The sequence below is a fragment of the Anomaloglossus baeobatrachus genome, chromosome 6 (genome assembly GCF_048569485.1).
Source record: "Anomaloglossus baeobatrachus isolate aAnoBae1 chromosome 6, aAnoBae1.hap1, whole genome shotgun sequence".
Classification (NCBI taxonomy): domain Eukaryota; kingdom Metazoa; phylum Chordata; class Amphibia; order Anura; family Aromobatidae; genus Anomaloglossus; species Anomaloglossus baeobatrachus.
This window is the reverse complement of record NC_134358.1, coordinates 506408896-506423476: the sequence shown is the minus strand read 5'-3', so window position 1 is coordinate 506423476 and position 14581 is coordinate 506408896. Positions and strand designations below refer to the sequence as shown.

Here is a 14581-nt window from a genome sequence, read left to right as displayed (position 1 = left end):
TTGTACCCCTTGCCAGCCTTGTGACCCTCCACGATCTTGTCTCTGATGGCCTTGGAATGCTCCTTTGTCTTTCCCATGTTGACCAAGTATGAGTGCTGTTCACAAGTTTGGGGAGGGTCTTAATTAGTCAGAAAAGGCTGGAAAAAGAGATAATTAATCCAAACATGTGAAGCTCATTGTTCTTTGTGCCTGAAATACTTCTTAATACTTTAGGGGAACCAAACAGAATTCTTGTGCTTTGAGGGGTTGAATAATAAATGACCCTCTGAATAAACTTTTCACAATTTATAAAAAAAATAAAAAAAGAAAATGTGCTCCACTATTGCTAATGCGATCCAGTGTACATCTTGTCTCATGTATGCAGTCCTTGAAAAGCCGTTCGAGGGTGCATACTGTTGTTCGAGATGTGCACAAGTTGCACATTTGGAAGCCCAGATACTGGATCTAAATGAGCAGCTGGCAACTCTGAGATGCATTAGCAATATGGAAAGGAGTGTGCTGCTCACTGAGCAGCAGCTTGCTGGGTCAGATGTGGGGGAGGATCGTAGTAGGGAGCGGCAGGACGGTGAGGTAGGTAGCTGGGTGACAGTTAGAAAGGGGGGTAAAGGGAAAAGTGCTAGGAAGGCTAGTCCTGAACTGACACACCCCAATAGGTTTGCAAACTTGGCAGATGAGGGGGATGTCACTACAGGGGTAGCATTGCTGCAGCAAGGCATGACCTCTGAACGCCAGAGGAGTGTCTGCTCCAGTAAGGGGGGGAATAGGAGTGCAGGGCAGGCAAGACAGGTACTGGTAGTGGGGGACTCAATTATTAGGGGGACAGATAGGGCAATCTGTCACAAAGACAGGGATCGCCGAACAGTGTGTTGTCTTCCTGGCGCTCGAGTTCGGCACATCGCTGATCGGGTTGACAGATTACTGGGAGGGGCTGGGGAGGACCCAGCGGTCATTGTACACATTGGCACAAATGACAACGTTAGAGGTAGGTGGAAGGTCCTTAAAGATGATTTCAGGGAATTAGGTTGTAAGCTTAAAGCATGGACCTCAAAGGTGGTATTTTTGGAAATACTACCTGTGCCACGAGCCACACCAGAGAGGCAAAGAGAGATCAGGGAGGTTAACAGGTGGCTCAGGAATTGGTGTAGGAAAGAGGGTTTTGGGTTCCTGGAGAATTGGGCCGACTTTTCAGTTGGCTACAGATTCTATGCTAGGGATGGGCTGCATCTTAATGGGGAAGGTGCAGCTCTGCTGGGGCAGAAAATGGCTAGAAGGTTGGAGGAGTGTTTAAACTAGGAATGGGGGGCGAGGGTATTCACTTTATAGAAGGGGAATGTAGTGCAGATAGTGACCAGGGCACAAGTAATGAAATTGGGGGTGGTACGGGGGGAAGGGTTAGGACAGTTAATACAGTAAGCAGGAATACAGGTACAGAGTCATACGTAACGTGCATGTACACTAATGCCCGAAGCCTCACAAATAAGGTGGAGGAATTAGAATTAATATTGTTGGAAGAAAATTATGATATAGTGGGGATATCAGAGACATGGCTGGATGAGAGCTATGACTGGGCTGTTAATTTACAGGGTTATAGCCTATTCAGGAATGACCGTACAAATAAGCGAGGGGGAGGTGTGTGTCTATATGTAAAATCATCCTTAAAACCCATCCTGCGTGACAACATATGTGAGGGTACTGAGAATGTAGAGTCCCTATGGGTGGAGATAAGGGGGGGGGGAGAATGAATAATAAAATACTGATAGGGGTGTGTTATAAGACGCCGAATATTATGGAAGAGGTAGAGAATCTCCTCATAAAGCAAATTGATAAAGCAGCGAGTCTCGGAGAGGTAATTATTATGGGGGACTTTAACTATCCTGATATAAATTGGGGAACAGAAACTTGCAGTTCCAGCAAAGGAAATAGATTTTTGATAACAATGAAAGATAATTACCTTTCACAAATGGTACAGGACCCCACAAGAGGGGGAGCACTACTAGACCTTGTACTAACCAATAGGCCAGACCGCATATCAAATATACAAGTTGGGGGTTACTTGGGGAATAGTGATCACAAAATTTATAAGTTTTCATGTATTCTTTAGTAAGATGTCTAGTAGAGGGGCTACAAGGACACTAAACTTCAGGAAAGCAAATTTTAAACGGTTGAGAGATGATCTTAGTGCAATAAACTGGGATGATGTACTAAGTAATAAAAGTACACAAAGCAAATGGGAGACTTTTATGAGCATCCTGAATAGGGCTTGTGCAGAAAATATACCCTATGGGAACAAACATGCTAGAAATAGGAGGAAACCCCTATGGCTAAATAGAGCTGTAAGGGAAGCAATAAAAGAAAAACAGAAAGCCTTAAAAGAATTAAAGAGGGTAGGTAGTGATGAGGCATTATATAATTATAGAAAATTAAATAAAATATGTAAAAAGCAAATTAAGTTAGCTAAGTTTGAGACAGAGAGACTCATTGCGAGAGAAAGTAAAAATAATCCTAAAATATTCTTTAACTACATAAACAGTAAAAAACTGAAAAGCGATAGTGTTGGCCCCCTTAAAAATAGTCTTGGTGAAATGGTGGAAGGGGATGAGGGTAAAGCAAACCTGCTGAATGACTTTTTTTCTACGGTTTTTATACAAGAAAATGCCATGGCAGATGACATGACCAGTGATACCATAAATTCACCCTTGAATATTACCTGCTTAACCCAGCAGGAAGTACGCCGCCGCCTCGAAATCACTAAGGTTGACAAATCTCCGGGCCCGGATGGCATACACCCCAGAGTACTACAGGAATTGAGTTCTGTGATAGATAGACCATTATTTTTAATCTTCTCAGATTCCTTGATAACAGGGTCGGTACCGTAGGACTGGCGCATAGCAAATGTGGTGCCAATATTCAAAAAGGGGACAAAAACTGAGCCGGGAAATTATAGGCCGGTAAGTTTAACCTCTATGGTTGGTAAAATCCTTGAGGGTTTCTTGAGAGATGCTATACTGGAGTATCTCAAGAAAAATAACCTTATGACAGAGTATCAACATGGGTTTATGAGGGATCGATCCTGTCAAACTAATTTGATCAGCTTTTATGAAGAGGTAAGTTCAAGCCTGGACCAGGGAAATGCAGTGGATGTTGTGTATATGGACTTTTCAAAAGCTTTTGATACGGTGCCACACAAAAGGTTGGTACATAAAATGAGAATAATGGGGATAGGGGAAAATATGTGTAACTGGGTTAAAAACTGGCTCAGTGATAGGAAACAAAGGGTGGTTATTAATGGTACGTACTCGGACTGGGTCTCAGTTCATAGTGGGGTACCACAGGGGTCAGTATTGGGCCCGCTTCTTTTCAACATATTTATAAATGACCTTGTTGGGGGCATGCGGAGTAGAATTTCAATATTTGCAGATGATACTAAACTCTGCAGGGTAATCAATACAGAGGAGGATAATTTTATATTACAGGGAGATTTATGTAAATTGGAGGATTGGGCTGAGAAGTGGCAATTGAAGTTTAATGTAGATAAATGTAAGGTCATGCACTTGGGTAGAGGAAATAACATTTATGATTATGTACTTAATTGTAGAACACTGGGTAAAACAGACACAGAAAAAGACTTGGGTGTATGGGTGGATGGTAAACTTCACTTTAGTGGACAGTGTCAGGCAGCTGCTGCCAGGGCTAATAAAATAATGGGATGTATTAAAAGAGGTATAAGTGTTCATGAAAAAAATATAGTTCTACCTCTGTACAAGTCACTAGTGCGACCGCACTTAGAATACTGTGTACAATTCTGGTCACCGATATATAAGAAGGACATAGCTGAACTGGAGAGGGTGCAGAGAAGAGCCACCAAGATTATTAGAGGAATGGGTGGGCTGCAATACCAAGACAGGTTATTAAACTTGGGGTTATTTAGTTTGGAAAAACGAAGGCTTAGGGGGGATCTAATCACAATGTATAAATATATGAGGGGACAGTACAGAGACCTTTCCAAAGATCTTTTTACACCTAGGCCTGCGACTGGAACACGGGGGCATCCGCTACGTCTTGAGGAAAGAAGGTTTAATCATAATCACAGACGAGGATTCTTTACTGTACGAGCAGTGAGACTATGGAACTCTCTGCCGCATGATGTTGTAATGAGTGATTCACTACTAACATTTAAGCAGAGCCTGGATGCCTTTCTTGAAAAATTTAATATCACCAGTTATGTATATTAGATTTTATGACAGGGTATTGATCCAGGGATCTAGTCTGATTGCCGGATGTGGAGTCAGGAAGGACATTTTTTCCCCATTGGAACTTGTTTGGCACATTGGGGTTTTTTTTGCCTTCCTCTGGATCAACATGTTAGGCTACGGGATGAACTAGATGGACTTAGAGTCTCCCTTCAACCTTAAAAACTATGATACTATGATGAAATAACATTCTTTTTTGCTGCAGTGCATTTCACACTTCCAGGCTGATCTACAGTCCAAATGTCACAATGCCAAGTTAATTCCGAATGTGTAAACCTGCTAAATCTGCAGGGGGTTGAATACTACTTGTAGGCACTGTATATATATATATATATATATATATATATATATATATATATATATATATATATATACCGTCTATACCAAAACACACACATGTGACAGTTTATATCTGGATACAATGGGGACATATCACACTTCCTAAGGATTTCATTTACAGTATATTGTTTGTCCTATTGCTGGAAAATTCAGGTGATTCATCATGTTCTCCAAAACACCTGATCCCTATTCCCTAGATATCACGCTCTCAATGTGACAGGAATATAGCAAGCTATGGCTTTTATATCTTGAAAGGCCAAGGTGATAACTCTTTTGGGACTTAAGCCTTTCGCCTATTGATGAGTTCCATTTTTTTGCTAATGCTTTTTCTCTGCTCTCTCTTAACAGCCCCCTGACTGTGGAGAAGGGTCTGGAATTATTAAACGAGGTGGCCGTGCTCCTGAAACAGCCGATGAATGTGTTTAGTGATGTCAGGTAGGTTTCATTATCTACCCGCGCTCATATTTTATTCCTCCATCAGCGCCACCTCTGCTTTATCCATTTCTAGTAAAATTGTTGAGAAATATTTTGAGGAGTATTCTAAATTTAAAAAGAAATGAGACCGGATTTTAAGTAAACTTAAGTGAAGAAAGTCATGTCGTTAAAGATAGAGCAGGGATATTCTATTTGATGAATTATGCTATATCATTTTACCATGACAGAGGAAACTTACAGAATTTCTAACATTTCAACACATCCACAGAAATATGGAAAGGATCAGCATGCAAATAGCGGCTCATGGTTTTAATAATAAGACACAAATCCATCAGAAATACGATGAATTGTACAATTTTAGTTAGTAAGAACAAAATAAACTTTTCTTGTATATAAAGCGTTATATACGGTAAAGTCAATTTAACAATACAATATCTTGTGTTCAGTAAATTAATTAGTTCCACGGATAATATCTAGTACTAAGAACTGTTATGCTGTTTCTTTTTGCCGCAGTAATTATCTGCAGCAATAATCCTGCCATCAAAATGTCAGAATCAGTACAAGCCTGAACCCTATTATCCGTTTGATATGCTGAATTGATGGGGTCTTGGTTAAAAATTGATGGCCTGTCCAAGGGTGGACCATCAGTGGTAGCAATCCACACACAAAACCCTTATATATAACAGCATTAATTTACAGCTATTATGCTTGTGGAGAAACTAAAGAAACATATTCTAACATGCAATAAATATATGTAAATAAATATAAATATATATATATATATATATATATCAAAAAAATGAAAAGATGGCGACCTTCAAAATGGCAAAATTGCCGTATTTAGCTTTCTTCAAATTTACGTTGTAATTTGACAATCTGATCAAACCATTATAAATCAATGGGATCAGTTCCAAAAAGAATACTAATTGATCCATCATATATGTTAAGACTCAACTTTAGCTTAACTCGGCATCACATACGCGATATTCATTTACCATTGGAAACACTTTTTCACATATAACTGAAAGTGCCCATAGACTATAATAGTAGAAATGAGGCAAATCGATTCGCACTACTCGGTTCATGATGAAAACCGCCTCTTACCTCCGGTCATCCACGGTTCTTTTTTTGATTATCTGGCCTGACGCAACGTCATCATTGTGGCTTGACACAGATGTGACATCATACCAAGCCATCTTATAAAAAAAGAGTTATTAGTTAGTAGGGCATTCTTAAAGGGGTGGTTCAGTACTCAGTATTAGTGGCCACATCCATGTAAAGCTCATAATGGAGGCTTTTCTCGAATACCTTGTGAAGTAAATTCTGACTCTGAGTGGTGCTATTGCAGTCCGCTCATCTCCATTACGTGACATCCCTGCTCTCCATGAACTCTGAGATCCAGTGATGTCACATCAACTTGCAGTTGACCCGACATCACCACAGCCAGCCTTGGTCTTCCTAAGTGACTGGGCTGTGGGGGAGTTTCACCACTCATCACAGCCCAGCATCACTCCTGCTTGCAGTGCTCTGCAGCGAAGGTGAGAATGTGCTACTTGCTGGACTGTGACCATGGGCTGTGACGAGCAGAGAAACTATAACATCAGCCCAGTCATTCACGGAGACTGAGGCTGGCCTTGGTGATTTCGGGTCAACTGGACGTTGACGTAACATCACCAGATCTCAGAGGTCACTTGATGGGGATGATCGGACTGCAATAACACCGCTCAGATATAGAATTTGCTACACAAGATATTTGAGAAAACGTTCTCTATGAGTTTTACATGAATGTGGTCACTAATGCTGAGTAGTAAACCACCCCTTTAAGCTCCCATCCTATGGCCAGAGATTACGTTCATGGTAGTTTTAATCGGTTAGCACCAAGTCTATTTAATAGCCACAAATGTGCCAGTGCCCTTTTCGCTGTAAGATCAGCCAGACTACCTCATTTAAATTGGTTAAATAGTTGTAGTAGACAGATGGGTCATTCCTTAATTTTCCTCTCAGCTCTGCATATCTTAAGATAAAAGGTGCAAGGTGGCTAGTTTTGAAAAAAAAATAAAAAATCTGATTTTGTGATGCTCTGTAAAGAGAGGTTTATGTTGTATATGTCCTTATGTTGGCACCACATGTTTGGGATGTAAATTGCTTACATAGCATGTCAAGGTATTGTATTGAATTCATATTGATAAAAATTGTAGTTCTTAATTAAAAGGTATGATCAGACACACTTGAATGTCTAGCATATACATTTGGCCACACATTTCAACCTTACACGATTAAAGTATATCACTTACGTTAGGGGTGTCAAACTGAATTTCACTGAGGGCCATATCAGCATTATGGTTGCCTTGAAAGGGCCGCATTTTTTTTCCCTTATGTAGAGCTCTATACAACAGGGGTGGAAAATTAATTTTCCCGAGGGGCCACGTGACTGTTAGGGAGGACATAGCCTCTTATATTCAGCATTAGCTCCCACATAGTTTCCTGTACATAGCAGGAGCCCTCACATAGCCTCCTATAAACAGCGTGAGCCCTACATACCCTTCTATATTTCTGTATAGAGCGTAAGCACCACAAAGCCTCCTATATATAGCGGGAAGCCCCACATAGCATCCTATATACAGAATAAGTCCCCACATAGCCTCCCACATACAGTATGAACCCCCACATAGCCTCCTATGTATGACATGAGCCCCATAGAGCCTCCTATATACAGCAGGAGTCCCCATTTAGCCTCCTGTATACAGCATGAGCCACCACACAGCCTCTTATTTACACCCAAAGCTCTCATAGCCTTCTATATACAGAATGGGCCCCCACATAGCCTCCTATATACAGCAGTATCCCCACATAGCCTCCTATATACAGTGCCTACAAGTAGTATTCAACCCCCTGCAGATTTAGCAGGTTTACACATTCGGAATTAACTTGGCATTGTGACATTTGGACTGTAGATCAGCCTGGAAGTGTGAAATGCACTGCAGCAAAAAAGAATGTTATTTCTTTTTTTATTTTTTTTTTAAATTGTGAAACGTTTATTCTGGGTGTCATTTATTATTCAACCCCTCAAAGCACAAGAATTCTGTTTGGTTCCCCTAAAGTATTAAGAAGTATTTCAGGCACAAAGAACAATGAGCTTCACATGTTTGGATTAATTATCTCTTTTTCCAGCCTTTTCTGACTAATTAAGACCCTCCCCAAACTTGTGAACAGCACTCATACTTGGTCAACATGGGAAAGACAAAGGAGCATTCCAAGGCCATCAGAGACAAGATCGTGGAGGGTCACAAGGCTGGCAAGGGGTACAAAACCCTTTCCAAGGAGTTGGGCCTACCTGTCTCCACTGTTGGGAGCATCATCCGGAAGTGGAAGGCTTATGGAACTACTGTTAGCCTTCCACGGTCTGGACAGCCTTTGAAAGTTTCCACCCGTGCCGAGGCCAGGCTTGTCCGAAGAGTCAAGGCTAACCCAAGGACAACAAGGAAGGAGCTCCAGGAAGATCTCATGGCAGTGGGGACATTGGTTTCAGTCAATACCATAAGTGACGTACTCCACCGCAATGGTCTCCATTCCAGACGAGCCCGTAAGGTACCTTTACTTTCAAAGCGTCATGTCAAGGCTCGTCTACAGTTTGCTCATGATCACTTCGACGACTCTGAGACAGACTGGTTCAAGGTTCTCTAGTCTGATGAGACCAAGATCGAGATCTTTGGTGCCAACCACACACGTGACGTTTGGAGACTGGATGGCACTGCAACCGACCCCAAGAATACCATCCCTACAGTCAAGCATGGTGGTGGCAGCATCATGCTGTGGGGCTGTTTCTAAGCCAAGGGGCCTGGCCATCTGGTCCGCATCCATGGGAAGATCGATAGCACGGCCTTCCTGGAGATTTTGGCCAAGAACCTCCGCTCCTCCATCAAGGATCTTAAGATGGGTCGTCATTTCATCTTCCAACAAGACAACGACCCAAAGCACACAGCCAAGAAAACCAAGGCCTGGTTCAAGAGGGAAAAAATCAAGGTGTTGCAGTGGCCTAGTCAGTCTCCTGACCTTAACCCAATTGAAAACTTGTGGAAGTTGCTCAAAATTAAAGTCCACATGAGACACCCAAAGAACCTAGATAACTTGGAGAAGATCTGCATGGAGGAGTGGGCCAAGATAACTCCAGGGACCTGTGCCGGCCTGATCAGGTCTTATAAAAGACGATTATTAGCTGTAATTGCAAACAAGGGTTATTCCACAAAATATTAAACCTAGGGGTTGAATAATAATTGACCCACACTTTTATGTTGAAAATTTATTAAAATTTAACTGAGCAACATAACTTGTTGGTTTGTAAGATTTATTCATCTGTTAATAAATCCTGCTCTTGTTTGAAGTTTGCAGGCTCTAACTTATTTACATCTTATCAAACCTGCTAAATTTGCAGGGGGTTGAATACTTCTTGTAGGTACTGTACAGCATGAGGCCCCACATAGCCTTTTATATACAGTATATATACAGTTATATACAGAGCCTCCACACATCCATTACACATTTTAAAAAAGTTTATACTCACCTAATTGCCGGCACCGCAGCCTCCGTCTTTTCTTCTATAGGTGGCCTTCAGAGACAGTGAGATGAAATGACATCTCGCTGCTTGCGTGGGCAGGCTGACATCTCATAAACTGTAGGCCTATAGAGGTCAGCGGCTTAGGAGACGGATAGTGATAGAGGATGGATCTTTTTGCTTCATGCTCTATCAAAGGACTGAACGGTGTTGGCGCCATGATGATGCCTACGTAGTTCAATGTGGTGGCCACAGGGGATCCGGGGCTACAGTCAAGATGTTCAGGGCTGGAACCCCGGATCTTTTTTTGGTAACAACGATACCCCTGCTGCTTTGACCAGCTCTCCATATGAAGGAAAGTGGCTAAAGGGTCCTTCTTTGTCCTGATCTCACAGACCATTGAAAATGATGAGGCATTCTGGATTCGGCCTGCAGGCCTGGTGTTTGACACCTCTGCCATACATGATATCGTAGTCTTAGTTTTCATATACAAAACATTGCATGTCAATTTTTTAAATTTCATGCTGACAGCTGAATTTTTTTTAAGGAAAAAGGCTTGTCTATATGGTAAATATGTTTTTTTATGTTAAATATGTACTATTGATATAATATTATGAAATTGTTAAGATTCATAATATATATATATATATATATATATATATATATACATAATGTTGTTTTCCTTATATTGTTCACTATCATGATGAAATGTACATACTGGAGATTCGGCATAAACTGTTAGGATGATCTTGTGTGTTGATATGTATCATATCTGAAGAATAAATTGTACATATGTTCTCAACAAACATTGGATCTCTGAAAGCGCAGCCAAATAACTCTGAAATGTGGAAAATTCTATTTTCATGACATATATGCTGGAAAGCCCATTTATTGCACCAAACAGTTCTTAATGTTAGTAGGAGATATTAAGGGACCTATATAAGTATAAAAAATGGCAAGCTATACATTCATATGAGACTGATTTCCTTTTATTATTGCATCACAAATTATATTATATGCCATAATCTTGTTTACAGCCCTAATAATCTGCCCTCACCAATGGTTAATACTTTTTAGCCCATGGCTAAACATAGACTAGCACTGTCATCACATCTTTCTAATAACACTGCATGAAAACTTACCCTCATCCAGAAGGCAGGAAAGATAAAATTAATGATGTAATATTGCAAAATGAGAAATAGCGTGGAAGATATCATGCCGAAGGGCTAGGTCTGGATAAAACAATTGTCTGTCTTTATATGCACTGTGTGAAGGAAACTGTGTCTGTAGTATCACAATAGTACACTCAATGTGAATCCTTGACCCATGTCTGCAGAGAAAACTCCTACTGATACAGATTAGTTGGAATTAATGTGCAGATTTTTGTTGTTTGCAAAGTTAATTTTTTTAAAAAAAAATGCTCTGCCCTCCTCTTTTATTCCCACACAAGCTACGCCCAGTCCTTTATCTATTTTAGAGTTCCCCCTGAGTCTTAAGTCCACCATCATGGGCCTGTTTACACTGTGTTTACATGGCCCTGTTTACATGTGACACTTCAATTTGTGCCACTTTCCCTAGTCGAAACTTGCCCTAAACACATTCATAAGCCAGTGAACATGTTGCCCATCACATCTGCCTCCTTATGTCCATGACCATCAAGCCACCACCTTGGAAGCACATCATTGCACTAAGAATCACAAAACATACTTTTGACTCTCTCATACATGACAGCTGAAATATGTACAAAATTCATTAAGACGCATACTCCTCTTAATGAATTTGGACATCTTAAGGTATGTGCCCACGATCAGGACTCACTGCCTCCTGGATGTGGTGGATCCCGATCTGTTGTGCCCCATGTCTCCTCCGCAGGAGAACGCAGCTGTCCCTGCCCACGATCAGGATTCGGAAAGCTGGAGTCTCTTGCTTGAGTTCTCCCTATGGAGGAGGCTTGCGACTAGTCAGCAAAGAATTGACATGCTTGCAGCTCGGAAAGTTGCACCACAAGTCAGTTTTCGCTGCGGGCCTTACGCGCACAGTGGGCATGGGATTTCTACAAATCCCATCCACCGTGCTTGTACTGTACAATGCACCATTTTGGACGCAGTGAAAACTCGCTGCATCCAAAATGCTGCAAACATTGATTGTGGGCACATAGCCTTAAGGGGGCTTTACACGCAGCGACATCGCTAGCGATGTCGCTCGTGAAAGCACCCGCCCCGTCGTTTGTGCATCACGGGCAAATCGCTGCCCGTGGCGCACAATATCACTAGTACCCGTTACACGTACTTACCTTCCTAGCGACGTCGCTGTGGCCGGCGAACCGCCTCTTTTCTAAGGGGGCGGTTCGTGCGGCGTCACAGCGACGTCACACGGCAGGCGTCCAATTGAAGCGGAGGGGCGGAGAGCAGTTGCATTCACGTCACTCCCACCTCGTTGCTGGAGGACGCAGAAACGCTGTTGTTCGTCGTTCCTGGGGTGTGACACGTAGCGATGTGTGCTGCCTCAGGAACGATGAACAACCTGCGTCCTACATGAGGAACGACATTTGTGAAATGGACGACGTGTCAACAATCAACGATTTGGTGAGTATTTTACATCATTAGTGGTCGCTCGCATATGTCACACGCAGCGACGTCGCTAACGAGGCCGGATGTGCGTCACGAATTCCGTGACCCCAATGACATCTCGTTAGCGATGTCGTTGCGTGTAACGTGGTCTTTACTCCTGTGGATTATTCATCAATATTGTCATACTAGATTGAGTGCTGTTGTACGGTGCTTCATATAGGACTGTATTCTTCCCTTAAAACATGCAACAAATCTTTTTTTCAGAAAATTTGAAATTCCCAGGAAAAATGGGTAAATGTATGGATCAACAAATTTGTTATGGGTAGACAACTATGTCAGACTATCTCCAAAACGAAGGTTGTATGGAGTGTTCCTGATACATATTTGTTTGGCAACACCTAAGTGGCACATGGGTAACCAGAAAACCAGTGACAGCTAAGGATCATTGATGAGCATGAGCTGTGAAGTCTAGCCTGGCTAGTCTGATATGACTGAAGAGCTACTGTTATATAAATTGCTAAACATTAATGTAAACTATGACAAAAAGGCATCAGAACACAGTGTAACACAACCTAATGTGTATGGAGCTGTGTAGCATTTTTGTTCCTTCCATTTATAGTAGCTATATAGTATAGTTTAAAAAATGTTTTGCTACAAATCTCTCTCCATTCTTTTGCCAATAATTTTCCAATGTTTCAAGATTCCAGACATTGAAAAAAGGCAATCAGCTTACAATCGAACAATTTTGAATTAAGGATGCTTTACACGCTGCGACAACGCTAGCGATTGCTAGCGATGTTGCGAGCGATAGCACCCGCTCCCGTCGTTCGTGCGACATTTGGTGATCGCTGCCGTAGCAAACATTATTGCTACAGCAGCGTCACACGCACATACCTGTTCAGCGACGTCGCTGTGACCGCCAAACAATCCCTCCTTCAAGGGGGAGGTGCGTTAGGCGTCACAGCAACGTCACAGCTGTGTCACTAAGCGGCTGCTCAATAGCAGAGGAGGGGCGGAGATGAGCGGCCAGAACTTGCCGCCCACCTCCTTCCTTCCTCATTGCCGGTGGACGCAGGTAAGGAGATGTTTGTCGTTCCTGTGGTGTGACACATAGCGATGTGTGATGCCACAGGAACGACGAACAACCGACGGCATGCACCACCAACGATATTATGAAAAGGAGTGACGTGTCAACGATCAACGATTTTTGACGTTTTTGCTATCGTTGATCGTCGCTCCTAGCTGTCACATGCTGCGATGTCACTAACGACGCCGGATATGCGTCACAAACACCGTGACCCCGACGATATATCGTTAGCGATGTCGCAGTGTGTAAAGCACCCTTTAGGGATTGAAAAAAGTTCTTGAAGTTTTTGCCAAATGTCTCATCCTATGTGGAAAATTTCCAATATGGATCAGAAACAATTTGCCCTTTTAGGAAGCGATGGCAAATCCCCCCAAATTACATAGGTGGAGGTGAATGATCCCTATATAGTTCAGGGGATTGTTATATAGTCTATATCACCTGTGATTCTTCTATGCCTTGTATGGTTTCAAACATGATCCATATGTAGTGATATATTACTAAGCTACCTTTGTAGAAAATGGACAGAAGACATGTTCACTCCGCGCTGCTTCTGAAGACTTTCCAAAGAAAAATCCAGGACCCTCCAGTGGAGTGAAGTGGTTCCTTTCCTGAAGAAGAAGAAGCTTGTAATGGCTTTGAAATGCATTGAATAAAAACCACTTATCTCCACTGGTCTCCTGGATGTTTCTTTGGAAAGTCTTCAGCAGCAGTGCGGAGTGAACAAGTCTTCTGTCATTTTTCTGCCTTGTCTGAACTATTGTCCTGTGCAATCGTGTACCTGCAGCAGCTGCTCCATTATTAAGTGCATGTCTTGTTGTGTATCACTTAACTTGTAACTTGAAAATGTGAGCGTAGCTTTTTCTCTTTTATTTTGTTTCTACCAGATAAGACAATATTTAGTGCCTTTGCTCCTTAGTGTTTTTCATTAAGCTACCTTTGTGACACATGTATCCTTGTACTCATTGCAAGTCTTCTTTAGGGCTGTGACGCTAGGTACTACTCGTGGGCTAGCCATGAGGCTGGGTAGTCAAGCAGTCTGGGGTCAGATATCAAGAGTGCTAGCAATAAACAAAGGGGGTAGACACCGGCATAGTAAGGTATCAAATCAAGACAAAGGGGCTAGGCAAATGGATCATTGTTTCACAGGGTCTATGATAACTAATGATCTCCAGCCGAATTATAGAGAATTTATTTCACAGTTTTAACTACAAATGGATCATCAGAAGCAAGATCCAAGGTCAGGTAAACAAAAGATCAGACTGAGCACATGAACTATAGGCACGCAGGCATCACCAAGCTAAAGCTACAACTGGCAGTAATTGAAGGCAGAGAGGCAGCTCAGTAGCAA

The 14581-nt window shown here is 42.0% G+C and overlaps 1 protein-coding gene across 1 annotated transcript in view; it reads left to right on the top strand.

Annotated features, from left to right (window-relative positions):
- The window catches only part of PTPRN2 (protein tyrosine phosphatase receptor type N2), a 1389072-nt gene that overhangs the window by 543624 nt on the left and 830867 nt on the right, over positions 1–14581 (top strand). Inside the window, exon 10 of the mRNA XM_075315450.1 lies at positions 4938–5024. Coding sequence (XP_075171565.1) covers positions 4938–5024 — 87 coding nt within the window. The remainder of the gene's footprint in view (positions 1–4937; positions 5025–14581) is intronic.